This window comes from Lotus japonicus, chromosome 6, assembly GCF_012489685.1.
Source record: "Lotus japonicus ecotype B-129 chromosome 6, LjGifu_v1.2".
Classification (NCBI taxonomy): domain Eukaryota; kingdom Viridiplantae; phylum Streptophyta; class Magnoliopsida; order Fabales; family Fabaceae; genus Lotus; species Lotus japonicus.
The window spans coordinates 5,147,853-5,174,819 of NC_080046.1; the positions used below are offsets into that span (position 1 = coordinate 5,147,853).

At 35.9% G+C, this 26,967-nt stretch overlaps 3 protein-coding genes across 4 annotated transcripts; 2 read left to right on the top strand and 1 right to left on the bottom strand.

Moving 5' to 3' along the window:
• The first annotated feature begins 3,781 nt into the window (after positions 1–3,781).
• On the top strand, positions 3,782–4,261 carry LOC130724765 (zinc finger protein 8-like). Its single transcript, XM_057576048.1, has one exon. It carries the CDS (start codon positions 3,782–3,784, stop codon positions 4,259–4,261), a length of 480 nt encoding a protein of 159 aa, XP_057432031.1.
• A 7,519-nt stretch (positions 4,262–11,780) lies between these two features.
• LOC130723336 (serine/threonine-protein kinase ATM-like) lies at positions 11,781–16,614 on the bottom strand. Of its 2 annotated transcripts, none has more exons than XM_057574336.1 (4): positions 16,485–16,614; positions 15,391–15,438; positions 14,852–15,265; positions 11,781–13,847 (listed from the first exon to the last, which is right to left on the bottom strand). In XM_057574336.1, the coding sequence occupies exons 3-4, from the start codon at positions 15,240–15,242 to the stop codon at positions 11,986–11,988; spliced, it is 2,253 nt and encodes a 750-aa protein (XP_057430319.1). In that variant the 5' UTR covers positions 15,243–15,265; positions 15,391–15,438; positions 16,485–16,614; the 3' UTR covers positions 11,781–11,985. The 2 variants fall into 2 exon arrangements, with proteins under 2 accessions (XP_057430319.1, XP_057430320.1); XM_057574337.1 differs by having other exon boundaries at positions 11,781–13,844; positions 16,485–16,608.
• A 5,544-nt stretch (positions 16,615–22,158) lies between these two features.
• On the top strand, positions 22,159–26,498 carry LOC130726589 (choline-phosphate cytidylyltransferase 2-like). The gene is made up of 8 exons (XM_057577892.1): positions 22,159–22,326; positions 22,473–22,586; positions 23,021–23,116; positions 24,635–24,677; positions 24,767–24,922; positions 25,445–25,513; positions 25,880–25,990; positions 26,090–26,498. The coding sequence occupies exons 1-8, from the start codon at positions 22,223–22,225 to the stop codon at positions 26,321–26,323; spliced, it is 927 nt and encodes a 308-aa protein (XP_057433875.1). The 5' UTR covers positions 22,159–22,222; the 3' UTR covers positions 26,324–26,498.
• The last annotated feature ends 469 nt before the right edge of the window (positions 26,499–26,967 follow it).

Below are 26,967 nucleotides of genomic sequence, written 5' to 3' on the forward strand. Positions count from 1 at the left end.
ATATTTCCAACAAGTCCTTCTTGGGAGATAGTACCACCCTCTGATGCAGCGTTGACATCGAAATTATTATCAGAAATATTTCCAATGGGTCCTTCCTGGAAGACAGTACCAACCTCGGATGCTTTACTCTCTACTAAGCTAAGATTAGCAGAATTTCCAGCAAGACCTACATTGGAAATACACAACCCTGGATTTGAACTTGTTAAAACAAGGCCTTCCTTACTTTGGCCATTATCTGAAAGGCTACAAAGAGATTTGGTCTTGCGCTTTACTACGTTATCCATTTCAGTATCCTTTCTCTTCTTCCCACTTTTATTATCCAGTAAATTACTGTCCACACGTTTCCCTATTTTTCCTCCTTTCTCATCAACCAGGGAAGCAGCAAGTTCAGCTTCATCATGAAAAGTTGACATTCTATATCTGCTAAAGAACCACTCAACCAACTCAAAGCTTTTATTCTCAGTTGGAAACATACAGTCAGCAGCTTTAGAATGAAGTCCTGAGAGCAATTCTTTTGGAGACGCATTTATGAATTCTAGACTGCCAGACATTCTACTATGGCTGATGGATTCTCTGTGCCGGTTTGTTCGGAACATGTTGCTACCCAATTTAGCAGATGAAGCAGATCCATTTGGAGTCTCCACCTCTTCACTGGTTGTGTAGGGGTAAGATAGATACTTACTTTTTTTCCGATCTCTGAAACCAAAGCCAGCTGTGAAGGGAAAAAAAACATCCCGGTCAGTGACTTGCAGCCATACTAGTGAAACCACAGTGTCATTTTTGTGCACTACACTTGATTAAACAATACAAAACGAATTCTCACAAACATTCAGTACAGATAAAGAAGCCACCCTAGATACCAACATAATAATGGACCAACATGTGATATATATGACCATAATATTGATTACTGAATGGGCTTAGGTTAATATATGATTCATGACCATAAGTAACAAGATACATGAGTACAACATTTCCTCAAATGCAGGGACTACCAATGTAGCATCTACTGAATTTCTTTGACATATATGCCAAGCTTAAGATTTATGCACATGTACTTTTTGAAATCAAATTGGAACAAACAACTTTTATTAATGCAAGAGACATCAGAATTTAAGCCCTGATAAAGAGAATAGAAAACTAGATTTCGATCGAGGATAGGCTGCAATTGGAAATATCACAATTACCAAACATAACATCAAATAAATGAGATTATAAGTGCTACTTGAATATCTTACTTCCTCTGATTTCCTGTGAAGCTTCAGTCACGGTGCCTTCTTCAGTTGTTGTTTTTGTCTGGTCCCCAGAATCAACATCCATACCTTGTGTTGGCTGATCCATATCCATTGCCATCTTCCAAAGACAAAACCAAGATTAGCAAACAAAACAATTCTGAGAGAAACAAAACGAAAAAGATTGAAGAAACCATGAAGATTTTACAGGGCTTCTCCTAGTAAAACTCAATTACCACTTAGCTCACTCCCCCCAATGAATCACTTCTCGTGATCGCCAATGGCTGCAGCTGCAGGACAGAGAAATTTTTGCTTAGAGAAACCCTCATACAAAAGATAAGATCAGTCAATGAAGCTTAGTTTAATCACCTAAAACCCAATGTAGTTCAAAGCATAAACGTCGTATGGAAGTGAAATCAGGTTTGCATGTTTTTTTTTCTCTATAACAAATAAATAATGTAGATAAGGGTGTGGATGTGAATCGAAACAGAAGAAAAGAAGGAATTGAACTGCAAATCACATAGGGTCATGATGATGATGATGAATCCATAAGAGAAAGTAATAAGAGTGAATTACGAACCTGGACGATTCTTCAGATCAGAGTGAACACGAGACAATGGACTGAAGGTGGCAGAGAAATAAGGGCCTGTCTTCTTATATCAAAAAAAAATAAGGGCATGTCTGTTATGCGTAACCTTTCCCTGGATTGGGGGATGAGATTGACACGAAATTGTAACGTTTATTACTATTGTTATTATGATAAAGCTCAAGAGAATTTTAAAATTATTTTCTACAATAACATGAAACAACATTAGAGTTAATATTAAACAAAATACATAATAATTTAAGATATTTAAAATAATTTTAAAAATATATATTTACAAAATAAATTTAACCATTGACTAATTTCATATTTTTTAATATTAAAGATATTACTTTATATAAAAAAATTATCTTTTATATAAAAAATTGATATGTAAATAATTATTAAAATGACAATACATAATTAACTAATTAATATTGCCACTAATGTAAAACTTAACTCCATTTTTTACATAAAAATATATAATATATACTTAACTAATTAACATTATATTGAACTTTTTTTACATAAAAATGATATTTAACTTTAGTACTTAATATATTTGGCATAGGTAAAAAGTAGTAATAAGTTTTATTTGTTTGTTTTTTTAAAGTTCCTGAACTTATGATTAATAATTTAAATTTATATATTTTAATTTTTAATATGAGAATTTGAAAATTTTAACCATTAATAATTAATATAATGATTTTCAAAAATGTAATTAATATAATGAGTAATAAAGTGGATGTAATTTTCCTTTTAGTTTTAAATTTTTTTATTTAATGTATTTAATAGTACAATATTATTTCCTTACATATTTACTATTATTGTTCAAGTGTACTTTACATATATAGATAGATAGATAGATATAGATAACTACTTAAGCTAGTACAACTGTTGACAACTATCATAACAAATTTCTTTTACTACTAATTGTCAACAATTATTTTTAATATATACTTAATTTTAAACTTTTTACTATAAATTAATTTATTGTTGGTATTAAAAAATTTTAAGGTAATAGTTTTATCTTCTTAGTCTGCAGTAACATTCGAAATTCTTGTTCATTCACAACTTAATCCACTCCATCATTTCCTTTTATGTTTACTACCATATACAATATTAAAAAAATTCAAATATATATTCATTTCCTATTATACATGATGCAATTCTAGTTCATGTGTCAATAAATACCCTCTCAATACTCAGAAAATCAAACAACTTAGCTTTAATTCATTTCATTGTGCTCGTGTGAGCGGCTATCACCAATGTCTGATAAAGTGAGTGTGGACAACAAGCTCAAACGTAAGATGGAGGAGCCACCCTCAACAGGGACAAATCTAGAGGAATCACTAACTCTGAGGATTGGAAACACTTCCAAATGCTTGGAGATATCTGAGGGTTTAGGTAATTCTTTTAAGGCTTAATTGCAACTTTGGTCCCTGACATTTACAAAAGCCACGATTTTGGTCCCTCACCTAATTTAATTACAAAAATCGTCCCTCACCTAACACTTCGTGAACAACGTTGGTCCAACCGTCAATTTTTTAACGGAAGAAGCTTACGTGGCGTCTGAAAGCTTATGCGGAAGTGCCACTGGCGTCAGAATCGATTTTTCCTCTCCTCTCGGCTGTTTTTTTTATCTCATAGTGAAGCTTTGCTGTTGGGAGGCCTAGTTGTTGGAACGCTGGGATTGAGGTTGTGTCCTATTCCTCTGAGTTTTTTTGTTGTTTTTTCCTCTGAGATGTAGAGGCATGTGCCTCCCTCTCTCCAGTGGCACTTCCACCTAAGTTTTCAAACACCACATAAGCTTCTTCCGTTAAAAAATTGACGGTGGGACCAACTTTGTTCACAGAGTGTTAGGTGAGGGATGATTTTTGTAATTAAATTAGGTGAGGGACCAAAATCGTGGCTTTTATAAATGTCAGGGACCAAAAATGCAATTAAGCCTTCTTTTAAAGAAAAAATGCAACAATACCAATTTGCTTGCAGGTACTGTGACACGAAACACCCCACTGCTCGATCTCTTGGGGCACACCAAAAGGCCCATAGGCGTGAGAAAGCTGAGAGAGCCCGCTCAAATAGTGAAACCTTGTACCCGCTTGGCCGCATGCATAACAAGTCGTCTTCACCTCTAAGAGTAGGTAGCTATGCTAACCACAAGCTGCACCTTCCAAACACATCCTTCACTGCACCACACCAATTGCAATATCGGATGAATGTGACTTTGGGTGGAGGTGTTGCTGGAATTCCAGAGAGATTGAACCGTGTGGTGGATCTGCAAGAACTTAATCAGGTTCCTTCATTTGTAGAGAGTGGAGCAGACAAAAGTTTCCAAGGTTCTCTTTCTCTTGGAGGCCTTGAGGGAAATACAAGTGTGCCATCAAAAAATTCTGTCTCAGAGGAGCTTGACTTGTCTCTCACTCTCAGACCTTTTAGGCATTAGAGACATGTCCTTGTAGTTTCAATTTTATCTTTTTACCTTGACTTTCATTGTTAGTCCTTCAATAATGATGATTTTAGTTATCGAAAAAATAAAGGGTTGGATGGAATAAAATATTTTCCTCTCCATATAAGCAAAAACTTCGTTTTTCTAAATCCTTAATTATTATCCTTCACTAACTGCTTGGGATATGTTTACTTAGGCTATGTTTAGATAGTCGTTTGTATCACCATCAATGGACTTTAGCAGTCACATACATAAAAAGCGAGTGAAACTCTTCTTATAATTCAAGATGAAAGTCTATTCAAGTTGCACTCACTTAAATATTATCACTTACTTAGTCCATAAATTTATGAAAATGGATTTTTCAGATTTAAGTATTTATCTATATACTCAAAATATACATGGACTAAATGCATAGAATTTACAAAAACTAAATTTATGGTTTGCTCCTTTTTCTTTACAATTTAAAATTTGTAAGTAAATCAAACCATAGAGAGAGAAGCTCTGCAAGAGCTTCTTTTTTATGGCAGTTTTCGACTGGTCAAGGGCGCAAACAGGAGGATTCATGGTGGCAGTCAGGGAATGGTGATGACCCTTGTTTAGTGGTGTTTTTAGGGTCATTTCTTTCTTTGTTTTGAGTCTTTTTGTTGAGTCTCATGTAGTGTTTCATGCATTCTCATGCATTTTTATCTTTCTTTGAGTCTTTACTTCGTTTTGGTAATTTTGTAGTTTTGTAGGGAGTTTTCTTGCATTTTAAGTAAGTTTAGGACTTGCATGGTTTTATTGTGTTAATTGAAGGATCTCTTGTGCTTGTGGAATTTTATAGTGTTTCATGCATTCTCAAAGAGCTTCTGGAATTTTCCTTGGCTTGTTGGTTAAGTTTGCAGATCAGAAACTGAAGGTGAAAGAAGGCCAAGAAGCATGGAATAGAAGGAGGACTTAAAGAGGCTTGAAAGAGGAGTTACAAGAAGCTAAAAAGTCTTTTCCAGCGAGCTTAAGCGCCTAGGCGCTGGGAATTGGCGCCTAGGCGCTAGTTGTTTTTTCTGAACCTCCTGGAATTGGCGCCTAGGCGTTGGGAATTGGCGCCTAGGCGCCAATTGACCTCCAGAGAGCATGTTTTTGGCTGGAATTGGCGCTCAGGCGCTCTGAATTGGCGCCTGAGCGCCCAGACTCGACTGTTTTGCCTATAAATTGGTTTTTAGACATTTCTCTTGGGACCTTTTGTCATTTTATCATATTTTCATAAGTTAGAAGAGAGGGTTTGAGTTCTGGAGCTTGAGGAGCTTTCCCTAAGCCCTATGTTTCAGGTTTCATCTTTATCTTCTTGTATGGATTCCATAGCCATGCTTGGCTAAAACCCCTTTTGTTTTGGGTTCTTTGTAAGACTTTGGATGTTTTAGCTTTCATTCCTTTTCTATTCATGTTGTTCTGAGTAAACCCTTGAATCTCACTCCTATGCTTTATCTTTCAAGCTTGAATGCATGCTAGCTTTTTACTTTTCTATAATCATAACGATAGTTTGTTATAGACTTGAGACTTGTTGTGAGATTACCTCTTCTATACTTGCTGCTAGAAATAGAGGAAGGGTTGAGGTTTGTTGACTTGAATTGCATACTTAGTGCTTCTAACAAATGTTTAGGTTATCAAGGAATTGAATCTATCTTTTGATTAGAAAGGGTTTTCTTTACGAGGCATCGATAGATGACTATCTAGGCTAGAACATCAAGGAGAGACTCAGGATTTATAGAATAGGAAGGTTTGCTAAAACTGAATTTGTTGAGCAAGAACCCAAGGCAATCTCATCCCTGAATTTCAATCGCTTTATTACTTGATCACTTGTCTTTTTACAAACTCAAGAAACAACCAATCATTAAAACTGAATTTTACTCGCTTTTCAACCTTGAACTTGAATATTAAACTGGATTTGCAATCTAATTCCCTGAGGTTCGATAATTTAAAACCGGGTAGATTCTGTGCACTTGCAGAAGAACCAACAAATGGCAGGCAGAATCTTCAACAGAGGCAATCAGCTGTGAATCAGGGCAAGGCTTTGAATTTTTCGTTGTTTGTTGATGGATTAAGAGATCGAGTAACAGTAGCGAAACAACAGGCAATCTTTTCAAAAGCAGGAGTTTTGAGGGATATTTATATACAACGAAAGAAGAAGTTTAGAAGACGATTCAGGTTTGCCTTCATTCGGTTTTGTCGGGATGAGGATGCGTGGAAATCAATTCAGATGTTTAGTGGTGTGAGGCTGGAAGGTTATTTTTTAGTGGTGCAGAAATCTAAGTATCAACGTCAGTGGCAAACACCAACGCCTGCAACCCCCTCAACTTTATAGAAGTCTGGTATGAAGAACGCATCATCGAGATATTATTTGACCAGTCAATGAAACAAATGTTACATACAATTGAAGAAGCAAGTATGGTTAAATGAAGAAGCTGAAGAAAGGCTTAAGTGATCGGTAGCTTGAGAAGCTAGATTATATCACATATGCTACAAAAGAATAGTTGAGCAAAGAACAAAGTGAAAGTGTACAATGTTGTCATAAGAAGTCACATCAGACAGCTATCTACCAACTCCAAACTTTCACTCAAAGATGAGATCTGCTACACGAGAACTTCACCTACCTTTTGGATCACCTTTTCGGAAGTCTTCTTTGAAGTAACGTACAACAACGGACAAAAGCATTAAATGTAAAGTGGATGGCCATTTGTACTATGGAAGAGTTTGAGGGTCAAGCAGCAGACGACGCAACAGGTCTTAACCTAAAGTGAGAAGTATATAAAGGAATACTCGAAGAGCTGAAGAAACACAATACTTTCAATCCTTTCAGCATTGGAACACAAGTCTTTAGAGTTTCTTTGTTCATCATCATCAGAGCATATACAATTCAAATCTTTCTATGAAGATACTCTTGATATTATTTCGTGTCATATCTTGTTCACACTGTAAAAGAGGAACTTGATCTTAATCTTTTAACATCATAAGTAGAAGTAAAATCCTTTTTTCGGATTTGGGAGAAGTTCTAAAGAATATTTGTTGGTAGAAGTCCTATCGAATACTTGTTGATTAGAAGTCATTGATACTTATTAGTGGTAAATCTTGGTAGATACCAAGGTCTAGACGTAGCCCATCGATTTATGATGAAACGGGATAAAATCTCTTGTGTGATTTTGTTTGCTTTAAATTCTTTATTGCAAACGCTTTTATCTTTCGGTTGCACCTTATTAACTCTTTTGACTATACCTTTAAGAACTTATATTTCCTTGAATAAATTTTAAAAATATAACAACTAAATCTCAAAATCAATCATTAACTAATTAGTCCCTATCTAATTAATCCCTAACTCTATCAGCATCAGAAGGAACCCTAAAATTAGAAAAAGGGAGAAAGAACGAAGAAGAGAAGAGAGAGAAACGCTTATGCTTCTCCATCTCAGCAACGCTCTTCCCCGATTTTCTGAACCAGGACGATTCCATGATCTTGGAGATCGTGATTCAGGTACTCGGGTTCGGGTCGAGAAGCTTGGTGATGAGTCTTCGAGCTTCAGGGGAGAACCATGGAGGGCATTTGACGTCTCCTCTATGAGATTCCAATCATCTATGTCTTCCTCCATGACTAGCAAGGCCTTGACTTTCTCTCTTTCCCGATCTCGTCCCTTTTCTATCTCTCGAATCTCTCTTTCTCTCACAAGGTTTGGGGTTTTTTTGGTTGGGGCTTGGTTCAGTTGCTAATCTGCGTCTGGGTTGAGAATAAGATAAAGAAGAAGAAGATGGTGGGAGGAAGGGAGGTGGTGGGGGTTGGGTCTGTTGGGTTGGGGTTTATGAAATTTTGGGTTTAGGGTTCCGTCGACCGCCACAGCTTCCTCTGATGAAGGCATTGAAACAGAGGTTACAGATGCAGGAGCTTCTTCCACCATTGTCGTCTTCGGCAAATTTTAGAGAGAGAGAGAGAGAGAGAGAGAGAGATTTTGATTCAGATCCACCCAAAACCATGCTTCCTTCATCAACTTTCGTCCCCGCCGTTGTCTTTTCTCCGTTCAACCTTCGCCTCTGAAACCAGCGAACCTTCTTCTTCCTTCACCTCACCTCTACTTCTTCTTCTCCTTCTTCAACAATCCTCTTCTCCTTACCCTCATATCCACAATCTGATCTTTGTTAATTAAATAAAGAAATTTGTTAATTATAATTAACTAACACACTTGTAATAAAAAAAGAAATTCACGTGGAAACTGTGATTGTGTAAAAATTTAGTCACATAAGTATGAAACACAGGTAGAGACTCAATTAGATTAAAAAATAATTCTGGGGATCCCAAATTGAAAAAAAAATTAGGGACTAATTTTGATACTCCATCAAGGACCTCCAAAGTATTTAAACCTATTCTAAAATGTGCTGCCACGTGCACGCGTCTTGTTTTTGTGTTTCATGGTGGTCACGATCCGTGAACTCCTTTGAAAGTGATGAAGTGAAGCAATATTATTTAAAAGTTAAAACAGACACAAAGGTGTACAAGCTTCTTATCCTCCATTGCTTTAATTTAATTAATTAATTCAAAATCTTATAATGCGCCTCGTTATCCGGAATCCAAATTTGGTTTTGAAGATATTCATTTATGAGTATTTCAATATTAGTGCCTACTAGGGTGGGCATATTTAAAACTGGTCCACCGGTACACCATTATCATATGTCGTAGGATCTGAGAATCTTGGAATATTTTTTTATTGTATAGCTAGGATTAATTGATGATAAAGGATAAAAAGGTAAATTTATAATCCTCTTCATCTTCCCCAATCAACTGGTCTTCATCTTCCCCAATCCTCTTCATCTTCGGTGATGTCATCGCCGCCACTTGACCCCACATCTCCGGCGAAGCTCCGATGATTTCCAGTTTCAGGACCTCTCCCCCACCTCCTCCCCCTAACTCCCACACCGCCACCAAAAAATTCCTCTTCTCTTCATCTGGTACACCATGCTCTTCATCTTTCCAGAACGTGGAGAAGCCATGGGAGGTGGGGATCTGGGAGACGCGGGCTTTCTTTCCAGAACTTGGAGAAGCCATGGGAGATGGGGATCTGGGGGACGCTCCTCACGCTGCGAAACCGCATTTCCTTCTCCCTCGACCTGGCAGATTTATGCACGACGAGCATTTGGCATCTTTAGAGGTAGGAGGAGAATTTGGATGTGAGTGGCTACGGGCTGCGGCGGCATCGGTTAGATCGGCCATAGCGGAGTGTTCCGGCGGAGGTGGACCTGAGGCGACGGTGGCTACTCCAGTGCCATTGTCGGTGTCTGGATCGTTTAAGGAAGGCAGTGTCATGAACCTGAGGCGGCGGTTTCATGAACTTGCTGCACGGTTCGATCTGAAGAGTTTTGCACTTGATTTTCTTCGTGTTGTTGATTGTGGTGGTGTGTGTGTCTGTGTGCGTGGTTGCAGATAAGGAAAGAGAATTGTCTGAAGCTCAGGAAGAGATTAATAGGGAAGATGACTGAATTTTTTATATTTTTAATATATTGTAAATTACAAAAATAGCCCTTGGTGCACCGGTGGACCAATTTTTAAGTTGCACACCCTAGTGGGCACCTTCAAGATATTTCCCAAATATAAGCGGTACGTGGTGGAACAGCATCTTTACCCCTTAATTTATAGAATAATGTTTCATTCACACTTCTCTTGAAGGTGGAATGAAGAGAGAGATATGAAGAAAAGGAAAAGTAAGAGATTTGATAGATGATAAGAGGAGAGATAGAAATAAAAATGGATGGAAATGAAGTGTTTTGTAAATGAGGTGTGTATATATCATTGTTGGCACACAAAAATTGAATAATTGCTATATAATTGTAAGTCAAAAGTGTGCATTAGTCGATTTGGGAGTAGCTAGCCGTTAGCCAAAGTTACTAAGGTAGCCGAATGATGAGAAATTGTGAGGTGTTAAGAAAACATTTTTTGTTTATTTTTTTAAATGAGAGGTTTTGATTTTTGTACACGAGATGTAAGCCATCTTCATTAAACAAACTGTAAGGGCCCGTTTGGTACGATGTATAGTATAATGTCTGATAGTATAAGACCTGTTTGTATTAGGCCTGATAGGATAAGGCCTGATAAAATTTTAATACAACGTTTGGTCATACACTGTATAATTTGGTGGCAACACTAGTGGTGTGGTAGTGGTGGTATTGGAAGGTGATGATGGATGGCGGCGGTGGCGACAGTAGTGGCAGTGACAGTGGTGGTGGATGGTGGTGTTGGTGGTGGTGGTGGTAGAGGGTGGGGGCGGCGACAGTGGTTGTATGAAGGTATTAACGATGGTGCCTATGGTGGCAGCGGCGACAATGGTGGTGGTGGCAGTAGTGGCGGTGATGGTGGAGGGAGGTGGTGGCGGTGGTGGTAGAGGGTGGTGTAGTGACAATAACGATGACTAGAGCGTGGTGGTGGTGTCGGCAGTGGTGGTGGTGGTGGTGGCGGCGGTGGTGGTGGTGGTAGTGGTGGAGGCGGTAGTGGTGGAGGGTGGTTGTGATGGCGGCTACTGTTGTGGTAGTGGTGGCGGCCACGGTGGCGGCGGTATTGGAGGAGGCGGTGGTGGTGAAGTGTGGTTGTGGTGGTGGTGGTGGTGGTGGCGGCGAAGGTGGTGGTGGTGGTGTCGGCGACGGTGGTGGCAGCAGTAACGGTGGTGCTGGTGGTGGTAGTGGTGGAGGCGGTGGTGGTGGAGGGTGATTGTGGTGGCGGTTGATTAAATATATTGAAGTAGTTTATGCATTGCACTCTTATCATGCCTTATCCATCATCTATACGGTGGATTAAATAATCCATCATTTTGATGTATAAGAGGAGATTGATGTATAAGCTTATACAATACAATATGAGCACCAAACAATGGATAAGTTCATAGTGTATTGAATAAGCTCATACTATCATGCCTAATACGGTGTACCAAATGAGCCCTTAGTATTTGCACTCTTGGGATTATGGACCCGACCAACTCAAAGCACCCTTCACCGTAGGCGAGTAAATGGTTAGAATTCATATCTCATGTTGGGTCATTACTTTAAATGTAAGAATATAAAGGGCCGATTGATTGTAGTTTTTAAAAATTGTATTTAAAACTATTTTTGGAAACTGTTTTCGAAAATTATTTTTCCAAAAAAAAACTGTTGGATTTAAATGTTTTCAAAATTTAAAAAATTGTAATATAAAAACTAAAAACTGAAACATAAAACATCTTTTATTTGTTCTAGTATTTTAGTTTTAAAAACTGAAATTAAGAACCACTTTCAAAAACAGTTTTTGAAAACAAACAGGTTTTTAAAATTTTCAGTTTTTAAAAGCAGAAAATTGTAATCAAACACGCGCAAAGTATATTTCACTTTGATATCCCATTATATCATTCTATTTTTCATCATAACATAACAACACGAGCTTAATTAAAATTACTTTATTAGCAAATCTAAATTTACTATAGCCATAATATATGCCATAAATATGAATAAGCGGCTTGATAAACATTTGAAGAGTACGGTTTGAACACAAATGACATTCATGCATAAATTCTCTTTAGTGATGTATGCAAGTTAAAGAATTTGGATGAAAATCCACCATAGCAACATCTGAAACTGGACCAGAACAGAACCTGGCTTGTCTAATCTACATTCATCGTCTAACTACAAATGATGCTTACTTTAAATGGAAAAGCTTCCTTAGTCTGAATAATAAAAGTTCAAATACTACGGGTCAGACTTAGCCCTAGAGTTTACCTTTCTCAGAAGGTTTTTGATTTCAGTATCCAGTTTGGCTTTCATCTGGGGAGAAAGATTATTCCCTGAATTCTCCAGGATTGACGTCATCATCTGCAACTGCTGCTTCATAAACTCAAGGGGAGGAGGAGGTGCCTCACCAGGCACAGGCAATGGCATGGGCATGGGCACGGGCACGGGCACGGGCACGGGCACGGGAGTGGACACGGGTACGGGCACGGGCGCGGGCACTTGCACAGGAACGGGCTTGGTTGGCTGTGTAGGGGTTAGAAGTCGTTCCACTGTTGGACCGGCTGCAGGAAGATGATGAAGCTTGTAATCAACAAGAGCTGTGCCAAATGGTTTGTTCTTTTCTAAGCTATGAAATGCTTCTCCAGCATCTGTGCTTCTGACAAAAACAATTTGAGCAACACCAGTGCCTTTAAACAACTGAGATTCAGATGCCTTTAGCGGACCAAACTGGTAAAATGCTGTCAGTAATTCATCTTTTGATGGGATATATGCCCCTGGGGCAAATTGTAGGTGAAGAAAGGTTCCAGGTTGTGATTCTCCATTAGTCTCCACTACTCTATCAGTATTAGAAGGCCTTGAACATCCAGATAAGCTTCTTGACTTCCCCGGCCTGAATCCAGGTGTAAGGACATTCACCGTCTCAACTTCTTTCCTGATCAAATCGGATTCAGTGCAAATACCATTCAAATCGGGTAGCTCTGTGACATTTTTAGTATGGTGATGCTCTTCAGCTTGTTTCTCCACTGTACTTTTCAGCTCTGTTTTATTTACTGAGACAGTGCCAACCTCTGATGTGGTACTCACGAATAATCTATGCTTACTAATATTTCCAACAAGTCCTTGCTGGGAGATAGTACCACCCTCTGATGCAGGGTTTTCGAAGAAATTATGCTTAGCAACATTTCCAATGGGTACTTCCTGGGAGACAGTACCAGCCTCTGATGCAGTACTCACTAGCAAGCTATGATTAGCAGTAGTTCCAGCAAAACATTTCTCAAGTGTAACACCAGGTCTGTGTGGGGATAGCCGCAGATCTATTACCAGTGAACTGCATTTGGTGCCTTTCACATCTGTATACACTGAAGCAATCTGAGGATCTTGTGGAGCTTCTATCTTCCGTCTCTTTTTAGGTCCAACCTTTCCTTTGGAAGTACGGCAACTCAGATTTTGGGGAGCTTCAGTAACTGAGCTGCCTTTGCTGCTGCCCTCATTTAAATTTATCTCAAGCCTCAGACTGTCACCTGTAGAAGTATTTATGTTCATATTTGATAGGCCATAAAGAGACTTTGTCTTACGCTTTACTGAACTTTCCATTTTATTATTCTTTCTCTTCCCACTTTTGATATCCAATAAATTACTGCCCACACGTTTCCCTGTTTTTCCTCCTTTCTCATCAACCAGGGAAGTGGCAAGTTCAGCTTCATCATGATAAGTTGATATTCTATATCTGCTAAAGAACCACTCAACCAATTCAAAGCTTTTATTCTCAGTTGGAAACATACAGTCAACAGCTTTAGAATGAAGTTCTGAGAGTAATTCTTTCGGAGACGCATTTATGAATTCTGGACTGCTGGACATTCTACTACGGCTGATGAATTTTCTGTGCCAGTTCGTTCTGAACCTCTTGCTACCCAATTTAGCACATGAAGCAGATCCATTTGAAGGGTTAGTAGCTCTGCTTGGCAGCTCTGTTTTTTTAGCAAGACTAGGAGTCTTCACCTCTTCTGATTGGGCTGGCAAATCTTTATGTCTAGGTCCACCGGTTGTGTAGGGGTAAGATAGATACTTACTTTTTTTCCGATCTCTCGAATCAAAGCCTGCTGAGAAGGGGAAAAAACTTCCCAGTCAGTGACTTGTGAAACCACAACGTCATGTTTGTGCATTACACTTCATTAAACAGTACCAAACCAATTCAAACATTCAGCACATGGTCAAACAAAGATAAAGAAGCCACTCTAGATACCAACATAATAATGGACTAACTAATGTGATATATGGCCATAACATTGAATGAACTTAGGTGAATATATGATTGATGACCATTAGTAATACAATACATGAGCACAACAATGTCTGCATACTTAAGAATAACTGCAGGGTTTACCAATTTAGCATCTACTGAAACTCAGACATATTTGCCAAATAAAAATCGTAACAAACTGAAATTCCAATTTAAATCATTGAAATCAAGTTGGAACAAAAAAGCTTATGATCAAGCACATGTGCTTTTTGAAATCAGTTTGGAACAATTGTCATTAATATAAGAGACTTCATAATTTAAGCACCTATCAGTAGAATAGAAAACTAGATTTTTTATTGAGCATATAATTGGAAAAAATTGCAATTACCAAACATGAGCACAACAATGTCTGCATACTTAAGAATAACTAATAACGGACTAACTAATGTGATATATGGCTATAACATTGAATGGACTTAGGTTAATATATGATTGATGACCACAAGTAATACAATACATGAGCACAACAATGGCTGCATACTTTAGAATAACTGCAGGGTTTACCAATTTAGCATCTACTGAAACTCAGACATATTTGCCAAATCAAAATCGTAACAAACTGAATTTCCAATTTAAATCATTGAAAACAAGTTGGAACAAAAAAAAGCTTATGATCCAGCACATGTGCCTTTTAAAATCAATTTGGAACAATTGTCATTAATATAAGAGACTTCATAATTTAAGCAACTATAAGGAGAATAGAAAACTAGATTTTGATCAAGGATAGACTATAATTGGAAAAATTTGCAATTACCAACATAATATCGTATAAATGAGATTCTAAGTGCAACTTGAATATCTTACATCCTCTGATTTTCTGTGAAGCTTGCGTCACGGTGCTTTTATCAGTTGTTTTTGTCTGGTCCCCATAATCAACATTCATACCTTGTTTATGCTGAACCACAAGGTCTGGTGAAGCTTGAGTCACGGTGCTTTTATCAGTTGTTTGTGTCTGGTCCCCATAATCAACGTTCATACTTTGTGTATGCTGAACCACAAGGTCTGGTGAAGCTTGAGTCATGGTGCTTTTATCAGTTGTTTTTGTCGGGTCCCCATTATCAACATTCATACCTTGAGTATGCTGAACCACAAGGTCTGGTGAAGCTTGAGTCACAGTGCTTTTTTCAGTTGTTTTTGTCGGGTCCCCATAATCAACATTCATACCTTGGGTTGGCTGAACCACAGCCATTGCCATCTTCCAATATACTATTTTATATACTATTCACATAAAAAAAGCAAAGACAAAACCAGATTAGCAAACAATTTGGAAAGAAACAGAAAGAAAAAGATTGAAGAAGCCATGAATATTTTACAGGGCTTCTCCCTAATAAAAACTCAATTACCAGTTAGTCCACTCCTCCCAATGAATCAATTCTCAAGGACATCCAAGGCTGCAGGACAGAGAAAATTATGATTAGAGAAACTCTCATACTAAAGATCACATCAACCAATGAAGCATAGTTTATCAATTCAAGAGCTAACACAGATTCACCAAAAATATAATAATGACAATAACAAATCAAATAAAAACCCAATCACGCAAAAAAAACATCATATGGATATTTCTTGAGCATAATTACAGTAAAACTCCAATATGGACATTAGGGAAAAGACAGAATCAGCGCTATTAACCGCGGATAGCGGAAAATAGTGGACAGCAGCGGAAAATAGCGGAATAGCAGTGAGTCCTCAGAGCGCTATAATGCCGCAATAACCGCTATTTGATAACACTGAACAGAATAAGAATGAAAATAAAAAACAATAATGATTTAGCAGAAAAAGTACTCCACATGTAACAAGTTCATAACTTGGGCAGCCGTGAGTTACCAATACAAAAGTTAAAATCCAATGTGGTTCAAGCTACCCCTAGGGCACATATCTAAGAAAATAAAATCTGGCATGAGAATCCAATCAATCCATAAAAGATTTATCAACTTTCTTTCCATTTCCATATAAATTCTAGAAAATTCTACAACTTGGACTGTTGCTCAAAACTGTGAAAATTGGAAGCAACCAGCTACACTTAAAAATATCAAAATCATATTAACCAAAAAGGGAGAGACCCCATCAAAACACCAATGTGGTCCAATTTACAGAAGAAACCTAAACCTAAATAACCCACAAAATTCACAATCAACACCAGACAGCAGAAAATCAAGTAAACAATTCCAAGAAAAAATAAACAGAGAGATAATTAATTTCAAGCAATAGTGAAATCAGGTCTGCATGTTGTGAATCGAATCAGAATGCAGATTAGGGTGATGATGTGAATCAATTCAGAACAAAAGAACGAATTGAATTGAATTAAAAATTCCAGCAAAGCATTTGCGATTTTTAGGGTCGTGATGATGATGATTGATGAATGTGGGTGGGGGAAATGAAAGAATGGGGGATCGAAGTGAAAATTGAGAGTGAATAATCGAACGAACGAACAAACCTGGAACGATTCATCTGATCTGAGTCAACTCAGGACAATGTCGCAGAAGAACAGTGAGAGTAAAAGGGGAATCAAGGTCGCAGACCAATTAGGGCCTGTGGCTGACTGTGATGAACTGGACTTGAAACTCAACTCCAAACCTCTCTACAAACAGTTATATATTTCGTAACCGGTTACCGGCTACAACGGTAAATTCTTGGAGTATCATGTTTTTTGACGTTATAAATGATATCATATCATATGCAGTTTCATTTTACTTTCCGATGTATCAAAAAATAAATAGGTGATTTCATTTATAAAGATATGGTATCCTAATTACTAGATATCATATTTATTTTCCAATACGGGATTGATTCTGAGACCTCTCTCACTTAACTCATATGTCTTGTAGCTTTTACTACTTGAGCTATCATTCGGGAACAGTCTACAACTCTACATTATATAAAAGTTTTTTTTAACGGAAAAATTATATGAAAACTACAAAGCTAGAGAATCCTTAGACAACCAAGGAACAACAGCGTCCAGGGGTGTCTCGAGGCAAGTGAAGTCAAACTAAGCATGAGGTCCTAGCTTAGCAAGGCAATCTCCAAGACCATTGGCTTATCACGGAATATGACGCAAATGAATCTCCCATTTACGTATGGATATCCGTAAAAAACTCGCACTAGCATGGAAACGAAATATCTCATGGCGAAGCATCTCCACTGCATCTGAATAATCTGACTCACAATACGCCTTCCTAATATTGCACTGCTAGAGAATGAACCCACTCATGCGTGGTTGATGAGTTAATCAGCGGTCATGAAAAGGCATTTAACTGCATCCAAACCTACGAGAGTGAGGAAAGTCCCTCAAATACTGGAATCTATCCTCCTAAGGGTGAGAGCACCTAGTGCAATTGAGAGAAGTAGCAAGAGAACAATAAAAACGACACACATTCACTTGTATAGCGTCAAGAAGAAGGAACCAAAAAGACCCTAACCTTTTCGGGGGCATGAATCGAACACACTCAGTGCCATGGTGCTAAGATATTATTTTCGAATTGGGATTATATTTATTATAATGGGTATTTAGCATTAGATATTGTTTTTGAATGGTGTATTTTGAAATTTCTTTTATCAAGTGAGGAGTCGATATATATTGTTGATATTGTGATGGGGATTCTCGAGTTGTCATGGCTATGAAAGTCTTTGTATTTAAGCATATCTTTCGAGAGAACACTTCACTTTTCTTGGAACTTCTCGGATGAACCGTCACATGTGAAAATATGAACTTTTAAAATTACGTTTTTGCAAATTGGTCACGTTTTCGAACGGTTACAAATGTGACCCCTGATTGAGAAATATGGGCGTTACAAATACACTGTTCTAATTAGTTAGAATCGCGTAATTATTCCTCTTAAGTATTTCTATTTTAATTCTCCTAGAGTTATGTATGGATACAACCAAATACACTTGTATATGCTCTCTTTTTACTTTTGCGTTCCTACCGCAATATGGTATCAAGAATCAGAAAAGAAACCCTAATGAATACTCGACCTCACCTTTTATTGAAAAAAATGTGTATCATTTCTATATTCAACTTTCTTCCTTGTCAGTACACACAAATATTCTTGTCACCATTGAGAAATCGTTGCATATGAGAGATGTGTTAGAACTTAACACTAAATATATCGTTTTATCATATTTTGAATGACAACAATTTTCAAGAGTATAAGTGAAGTGATTAAACATATCATGTGTATTGTATTTCAGGAAATCACACTTAGGTCTCTCATACCTTATCGTCTGATATTCAAAAGACCATGCAAGAAGACGATCAACTTAAGAGGAGAAAAGTCAAAACAATAAGGGCAGACGATACAAGTAGAGAAAGACAAACTAGCCAGATCGTTTGAGCTAGTGAAGAGAAGAATGATCAAGACACAAGACAGTCTACAAAGTTAGAGTCAAAGTATCAAGACCGTCTACGGAAGAAGTCAAAACTTCAAGTCCACTCAAGTAAGATCAAGTAAGGATATCAGATCGTCTAAGAAGACTGCACTCAACGTCTACATATATCATCTATCTCAAGCAATGTTATTAAAACCGGACCGGTGATTAAACCGGTGAGGGCACCGGTTCAAGGTTCATCGGTTCAACCATAATTAAACCGTGGTCCAACCGATATTAGCGCTATTTTAAATTAAGTGAAAAAAAACCAAAAAAGAATAATAGACCAGCAAAACAAATGTCCCAATTCCCTTGACTAAAAAACAACCTAAACTAAACAACTTGGGCCACTACTATACCCGCCCAACAAGAGGCCCTTGTTCCAAGTTTGTCCACAATTCTTCCACCAAGAAAAAAGAAGAGAGAGTGTGTGTCATGTCACATGTGTGTACTGTGCAAAAAGCAAAAACCAGAAAGCTTTGTTTGTTGGGGTTTCAAACTCATATTTTCGTTCCTTTTGAAAAAGCAAAAAGATTTCAGAAACAGACAAATGGATTCTGGTTTCATGCCCCAAACCCTGAGAGAAAGAGAGAGAGGGTGTGTGTAATGTGTTGTGCAAGCCGCAATTAGGGGAAACGCAACAGAACCAGATCAGTGACAAACCCACACGAGCAATTTTTGACCCCCATACCGCCGCGGTCCGCCAGCCACCGCGCTCAGCCCCTCGCCGTCGACGACGCCACGCTGATGATTGATTGCTGCAGAGCCTTGCGTTTACGTTTTTATTTACGGTGTTTCTTTTCTTCAAGACTTCCAGTTTTTCTTTTTTAGTCCTCTGATTTGGCAGGGCCGAGCCCATTTGACAAAAAAACGGAATAAAACTTAGACCGCCCATAGCCGTCAACCGGTCGGTTTTCACCGGTTCTCCCAGTTTTACGCCGGTTCAGCTCCGGTTCTTTACCCAAGAGGTTTTGTGGGTGTTCCGGACCGGCCTAGGGTCCGGTTCCCGATTCTTCTGGTTGAACTGGCCGGTCTGGTCCGGTTTTGATAACCATGATCTCAAGGACTGAACGAATAAAGCTGTGATCAGAGAATGAGCGCCAAAAGATTTTGAAATACATCTCTAACAAGCTAGAGGAGAAGATCAAGTGCAAGAAATCAAGTTATACACTATATAGCACGTTGATCAAGGAAACAAGCACAATGACAACAACTTAAAGTTTCCTCTTTTCCTCGCATACAAGAAATGGAGAAACGGAATATAGATTATTGTCTTTTCATACTATCATCTACTCATCGTGGAAACTCTCTTCAAGATAATCCATGTCCAAAAAAGAAGCTTCAAGTGATTGGTCAAAGCTTATCTCTAAACTCCTAGTGACCAACATGAAGAATGATTGAAGCAAGAAACATAGTCTGAAGAATAAAAGAACGATGTAGAAAGATCATCTGAAGAATGGAAAGACGACGCTTATCAAAACAATAAAGAATGGAAAGACGACAGAAGCAAACAAGCAATTAAAGAAGATTGTCTGAGTGGAACAATGTTTATCAAATGATGAAAGCTGCAAAATCTAAAGAATGATTGTTGAATACAAATTATAAAAGAGCTCAGAATAGCTTCTTGGAGAATTTTTGCAAAGTTAAGATCACATATTCTGATAAAGGATAAAGCAAAGCAAGAAGTACAAAGGTGTCACTATCACTTTTGCATATGTATACACCAACAGATAGAAGTTCAGACCTATGTTACCTACAAGCTAACAAAATACATCTTTTCAACAAAAGGTCTTAATCAAACAGTACTATTCCAGCAACGCGTCTAAATCAAGTACACAATGTACTGTTTCATCCAACGGCTAGAAGCTCTGCGAAGAACACACTCCAAAGGCTATCTTTCTCTCACAGTTGTTTCAAGAGTATAAAGTAAAGAACAGAAGACTTGTAGATTAAGCTTTTACGCTCACCATGCATGCATAAAGATTATGGGCACACAATCAAGGGAGTTTTTGTGCTCAATATAATTATCCCTTTAGACTCAAGAAGAAAAGAAGTCTTAGAGCTCATCACTCATAAACGATCATCAATATTTTCTGCTTCAAGATGAAGATAAGTTTTTTCTCAAGAGTCAAATCTCTAACTTACTTTCTCATGTAATAGAACATAAAGTATAGTCTTAGAGTCAAATATCATCCATAAAATACTTTATGATTCATGAACTTAAATGTATCTACCATCACTCTTTCTAGAAGAGACTTTTGTAGATGAAATGATCTTGAAAAATATTGTTTGAGGAGAAGTCCTATATACTTGTTGTAAATGAGGATTCATGATTATATTTAGTGAGGAGAAGTCCTAATAATACTTGGTTTTCGTGGAGAGAAGCAGTGTTCAAAGAATACTTGGTTTGCCTTAAGAGGCAGGGTTCAAAGAATACTTGTTTTACCTAAAGAGGCAAGGGACAAAGAATACTTGTAAGCAGAAGTCTTTGATACTTGAATAATGAAATCTTGGTATAGCCAAGGACTGGATGTAGTCCTATCATTCAAGGGGTGAACAGGATAAAAATGATGATGTTCATTGACTCCTTCCCTACTCTCACATTTCCACTACACCAAAATATCTCATTGAAGATGATAAATCTTTCAATCATTTGAAATACAAGTTTTTGGATTGCACAATTCAAACTCCCTCCCCCTTCTTTTGCTACTCTTGATCAACTTCACGGTGTGTTGCTCTGTAATTGTTGTTTCGAATAAAACCTAATCCAAAGAAGCTTTCTCCACAACCAAAGCTTTAGGGTAACACATACTCGCATAGTGATGTTTACCCAATTCTGCCAAAAAAATTCTCTTTCGGCTATTCATTTAGTCATTTTGACAAATAGTAAGCAAATAGTAAGCAATGTCGAAAGTGTAAGCATAGGTAGAGAGCTCAGTGTGAAAAGAAGAGCAATGTCTTTATGACTTATGAGAGAGAATCAGGGAAAAGGAAGAGAAATATTTTTAGATGAGAGCAAGGGGAAAAAATGAATAAATGGTGAAGATTTAAAACAATAAACTGACAAGATTGATTTCCTATTAATTATTCAAAAATTTACATAAATAATCATGAAAACAATCACCCATGTGCACTGGTTTTTTTTTGTTGAGATACATGTGCACTGGTTAATTACTACAAAAACTACTTCTTTTATGTATATTAAGATTACAAGATATATATATATATATATATAGAGAGAGAGAGAGAGAGAGATTGAATGTATTATATGAGAAATAATATCTTTGTGAGATTAAGAGAAGTAAATAAATCTTTACCATTATATATTACTAGAAACGATCAAGGTTAAAATAATTCTTCCAAAAATAAGTGTAAAACATATGTAAAATTATTTTACTCTTGCTTATTTTAAAGAAAAGGTGCATCTGAAATATACATTTAGAACAATTTAAACAAATTCAAAATTAAAATTTGATAAAGTACTATATATATATAATCTGAATTATGAATTTGAGTGTGTTACGTTATAATGTAATAATGTAAGGATGTTAATGTTATAATAAGTCAACAATGATTAAATATGAACTATATAAAATAACTTTTCCAGTTAAAAATAATATGTACCACGATTGTTTTAGTAATATTACCTAGTAGTTTCCATTATTTGATTCAAGTAAACAAAGTTGAAAAATAAAAGGCGAAACTTAAGCATATTCACAAATGAACATGAGGATAGAGAAAGAAAGAGAGGGGGAGATAGAGAGAGATAGAGGAAGCTACATTTGAAGTGAGATAGAAACATTCAAAATGGCATCTCCTACACAAGATCGGCCAATTCGTGTGTATGCTGATGGCATTTATGATCTCTTCCACTTTGGTCATGCTCGCTCTCTTGAGCAGGCAAAGAAATCGTATGCTTATTATTTTTTTTTGTTTTGTGTGTGTGTGTTGATTCTATATGGATGTAAAAGAAATTGCTGTTGTAATTGCATGTACCATTTTATAATTTTTTGACCTTTATCACTTAATTGATAATGACAATGTTTTGGAGTTGCAGGTTTCCCAACACGTACCTTCTCGTTGGATGTTGTAGTGATGCAGTTACAAAAAAGTTCAAAGGCAAAACTGTCATGACAGAAGATGAACGTTATGAGTCACTTCGTCATTGCAAGTATTAATATTACTCTTCTTTTCCTTTTTCATGTTATGAGTAAATGTAAAATCTTGAAGGGATATGACATTAATATTTAAGAAATCGTGGCCTTTAAATAAGTTTAATGATTTAGAATGTAAATTAAATAACTTATAGATAGTTGGTAGATATTAGAACTATTGATTAGTGAGTTAGTTTGTTATGTAAGTGGTTAATTAGATATGTGAGTGTGCTATTAGTTAGTTGCTATTGCACTGTATAAACAATAAACAGTACCCACATTACTTTTTATAATGATTGATTACTGGTTGAAATACTTTTTATTTGCACATCCTCTTATTCTTGATTATGTTGAATGAATTTATGTTCCTTACAGTCTAATCACAACTAGATAGTATAGGGGAAGAAAACAACACCATATATTATATGAATTATTGTTTGGTTGTGAACAGATGGGTGGATGAAGTGATTCCAGGTGCACCTTGGGTTGTCAATCAAGAGTTTCTTGACAAGCACAACATTGAATATGTTGCTCACGACTCTCTTCCGTAAGATTAATTTATTTTACTTTACCTCTCTATTTACACAAGTTATGAAATATAAGTGAGATTCTTGCCTGATAAGAATACTAAGTAAAAATATTAACATGATATTAAAATAAGTCTCACAAGAATTTAATTATTTCTAATATGGATTTGTCTACCATGGAGTGGACCAAGAAAATTTTGGTGCACAAGTTAAAAAGGTTTCTCTGTAAATTAGTTTTAAAACTTACGAGTATCGTATGAATAACTTGTACTATATGCTAGTGGTAAAAATATGATTTAATGGTGTAACATATTTTAGCATTCTCAACCATATAATTTCTTTATATTATAGAGTAAATTTTTTAGTAACACTTTTATTGTTCTATAATCATTATTATTTGAATACATCATGAATTTGAATTTTCATCGAATTTTTACTTCATGAAATTTGTTACATATCAATATTTATACAAATATGTACGTTGTTAAAAGGTAATTTTCACATATCAATTATACTTCCACCTTATCAAAATATAAAGAGAAAAGAGATAAATAAGTGTTATGATAGGTGATGTGATAGGAAATGCAGAGAGAGAGAGAGAGGGATAAGAAGAAAAATGAGTGAAAATGAGACATGAGAGAAAGTAAGGTGTGAATATATCAAACTCTACTAATAATTGTTGAGGACTCGATCATCGTTTATGATAAGAACTTTCACACTGATAGTCTTGAGCCCCAGATCCACAATTGATCATGTATCAATAATAACTTAATTATCAGTCCAATGGTCACCAAAGAAATTTACGATCCCTTAGATAATTATAGAAATTGGTTCACCTGAAGATATTAGTTCATGTCTCAATTACGGTTGACATGTTGCATCACCTTAATCAATGACTATAGAGATTATGAAAGATATTAAAAGCCACCTAGTTTGGTTTTCAAGCAAAGTAAATTAAATCATTCACAATTGTTTTCAGTTATACCTTATTATCCTGTTTGCGAATGATGATAGCATTCTTTTTCTTAACCAATCGTAGTATTATTTTATGTATACTGTGGATTGTAAAAGTTGGGAAGATAGGACCATGTTTTCTTCAAGTCGATAAAAGGATGTCGAAGACACAAAGAAATGGTTCTTGATTGGCAGTCATATAACAAGTTGATGTGGAAGACTTAGGTTATAATACTGATAACATGGCGACGCTACAATCTACACTTCATAGTTAATATATTATAATAGATGAAATTTTTTATACTCATCTTAGTATGACATATCTAGAAGGTATTGTAGCAACTAGACTATATATTCTTATATTAATTATTTTCCATGACTATCGTATGCAAGTTTTGTACTTTTATTTATCTTGATATTGACACATCTAGATAAGGCCTTGTTTAATGTTTATACCTATTTTTACATGTCTTTAAAATAAATGAGAAGATAAAAATAATTATGAATAAAATAAAATGAATGTATAATCTTTTTAATTTGGTAAAAAGTTAAATGGATGATCTAATTATCATATTTATTGACAGATATGCTGACACTAGTGGTGCTGCAAATGATGTTTATGAATTTGTAAGTAAGGGAATATTTTCTAAATTTCTTAAACAATTTGTTGTCACTTTCTCCTACATATGTAATGTGTTGTATGCTTTTCGGTGCAGGTTAAGTCTGTTGGGAAATTTAAAGAAACCCAACGGACCGAAGGAATATCTACATCTGACTTGATAATGAGGATTGTTAAAGATTATAATCAGTATGTGTTGCGGAACTTGGATCGGGGTTACTCAAGAAAAGACCTTGGTGTGAGCTATGTTAAGGTATGAATTTGTTGTATATATCCCTTTAATGTTTCATGCTTTAAATATGATAGATTATTAATTATATAAAGAGCATTGCTCTTGTACCTTTTTAAAAAAGGCTCGATATTATTTAGTATATTGTTTAAAATATTAGGACTAGATTACAAATCATAAAAGTTCATCTTAATAGATAACATTACTCATTAAAGCAAAAAGGTACAAAACTTGAGTATCAGAGAAATCACCTTGCTCATTCTTATATCAAAAATGTATAAGATTATGAAATCTTTATCCACAAAACCACAAGACTATATGTGCCAAGACATGATTGATTTCTATTTCATTAACCACTTAACCGAATTTTATCAAAGAAATTTCAATTCGTAGTAAATCATATTCATTCATTTCTTGTAACAAATTTTTTGCGCCACATAGCATCATTCTTCTTATATTGTATTTCTCGTATTTCTGTAAACATGGTATGACATATTGTCTCCCATTTGATGAGAATCATGGTTATTTGGTGTTTAATGTAAACAGGAAAAGCGACTAAGGGTGAATAGGAGTTTGAAAACCCTACAAGAGAAAGTAAAAGAGCAGCAAGAAAAGGTTAGTGTGAATTTTATACCCATTTAATTTTTTTTTCTATCAAACCCTGTCATTTAGTTAACTTGAAGGGTGAATTGTAAATGACTTTTGAAATGGAAGAGAATAAGAGGTAGTGGGATAAGAGAATACTATAGAGGTGGAATAAAAATGAATTCATAAAATGGTGTTTATGGATGTATTAGAGAAGTAAGAGAAATTATATGGTGGACTACATTAAAAAATTGTTTCATCCACGAACCATGTTTTTTAGCACTCAGTATATTTTATTTACAATATCTTACTGATGTGCTAAAATTAATTTATAAATAAACTCTTTTAACTTGTTAACATTTTTTGTTGTGGTTCACATATCTATTGTTCCTCTAGATTCAAATTGTTGCAAAGAATGCTGGTATGCATCGAAACGAGTGGGTGGAAAATGCTGATCGTTTGGTTGCTGGATTTCTAGAAATGTTTGAAGAAGGATGCCATAAGATGGTGAGCTAATTTTTATAAATAAAAAATTCATTTAGCTTCTAATTAAACTTTTACTTTTTCTTTGTATTTACTACTTGTTGCTGCCTGAGTATTTATTAGGGGACCGCAATAAGAGATACAATTCAAGAAAGGTTGAGAACTCAACAATCAAGTGATGCATCATGTATGCTCCAAAATAGCAAGGATGATGGAGATGAAGAGTATTATTATGAGGGGGAAGATGATAGTGATGAAGAATATTTTGAAGAATATTTTGATAATAATCATGAGCGTAATCCCAAGAATAATGAGCTTAATACTCATAATAATGGAAAAGACAAGAACACAAGCTAGGCCTACTTTTATGGAGTTGTTGCATTCTTGTCAAAATGTACAACTTTACACGAGCCTTCTAATTTGCTAGTTTATGGTCAAAATTTTCAACGTTTAATGTATTATTATATACATGAAACTGTTGTGTGTGTCCATTTCCTGAACTTTTTTATATAACTAAAGTCTCATTACTAATATATAGATGGTGAAATTGAAGTTTCATCATCTTATATTCATTTTTTCTAAAATGAGGATAATATTTATTTCTAATTATTTTTTAGAAATAGTCATTCTCAAATTGGACAAATACATCCAAAATAACAATAAACACCTCGCAGAACATTTAATACCAAAAAATAAAATGAGAAAATTACAAAATTAAAATCCAGTATTTTATAAGATTAATAAATAGTAGCTATTTGGAAGGTTTGACCACATATAACGAAAACCCGAATAATTTTCCCTATTGAGTGGAAAAGTATATTTAAAAAGATGGACAGAGTCATGTGCAGTAACAAAAACAGACGAGAATATTTTTTTGCCAAAACCATCTTCAGTTTCCTAATACTCACAAAAAAGGAAACATGATTGCTCCATTTTTGTGTGTTATTGCAACATCAACACGAAATTAAACCTAAAAACATCTATTATAATATTATCAATAG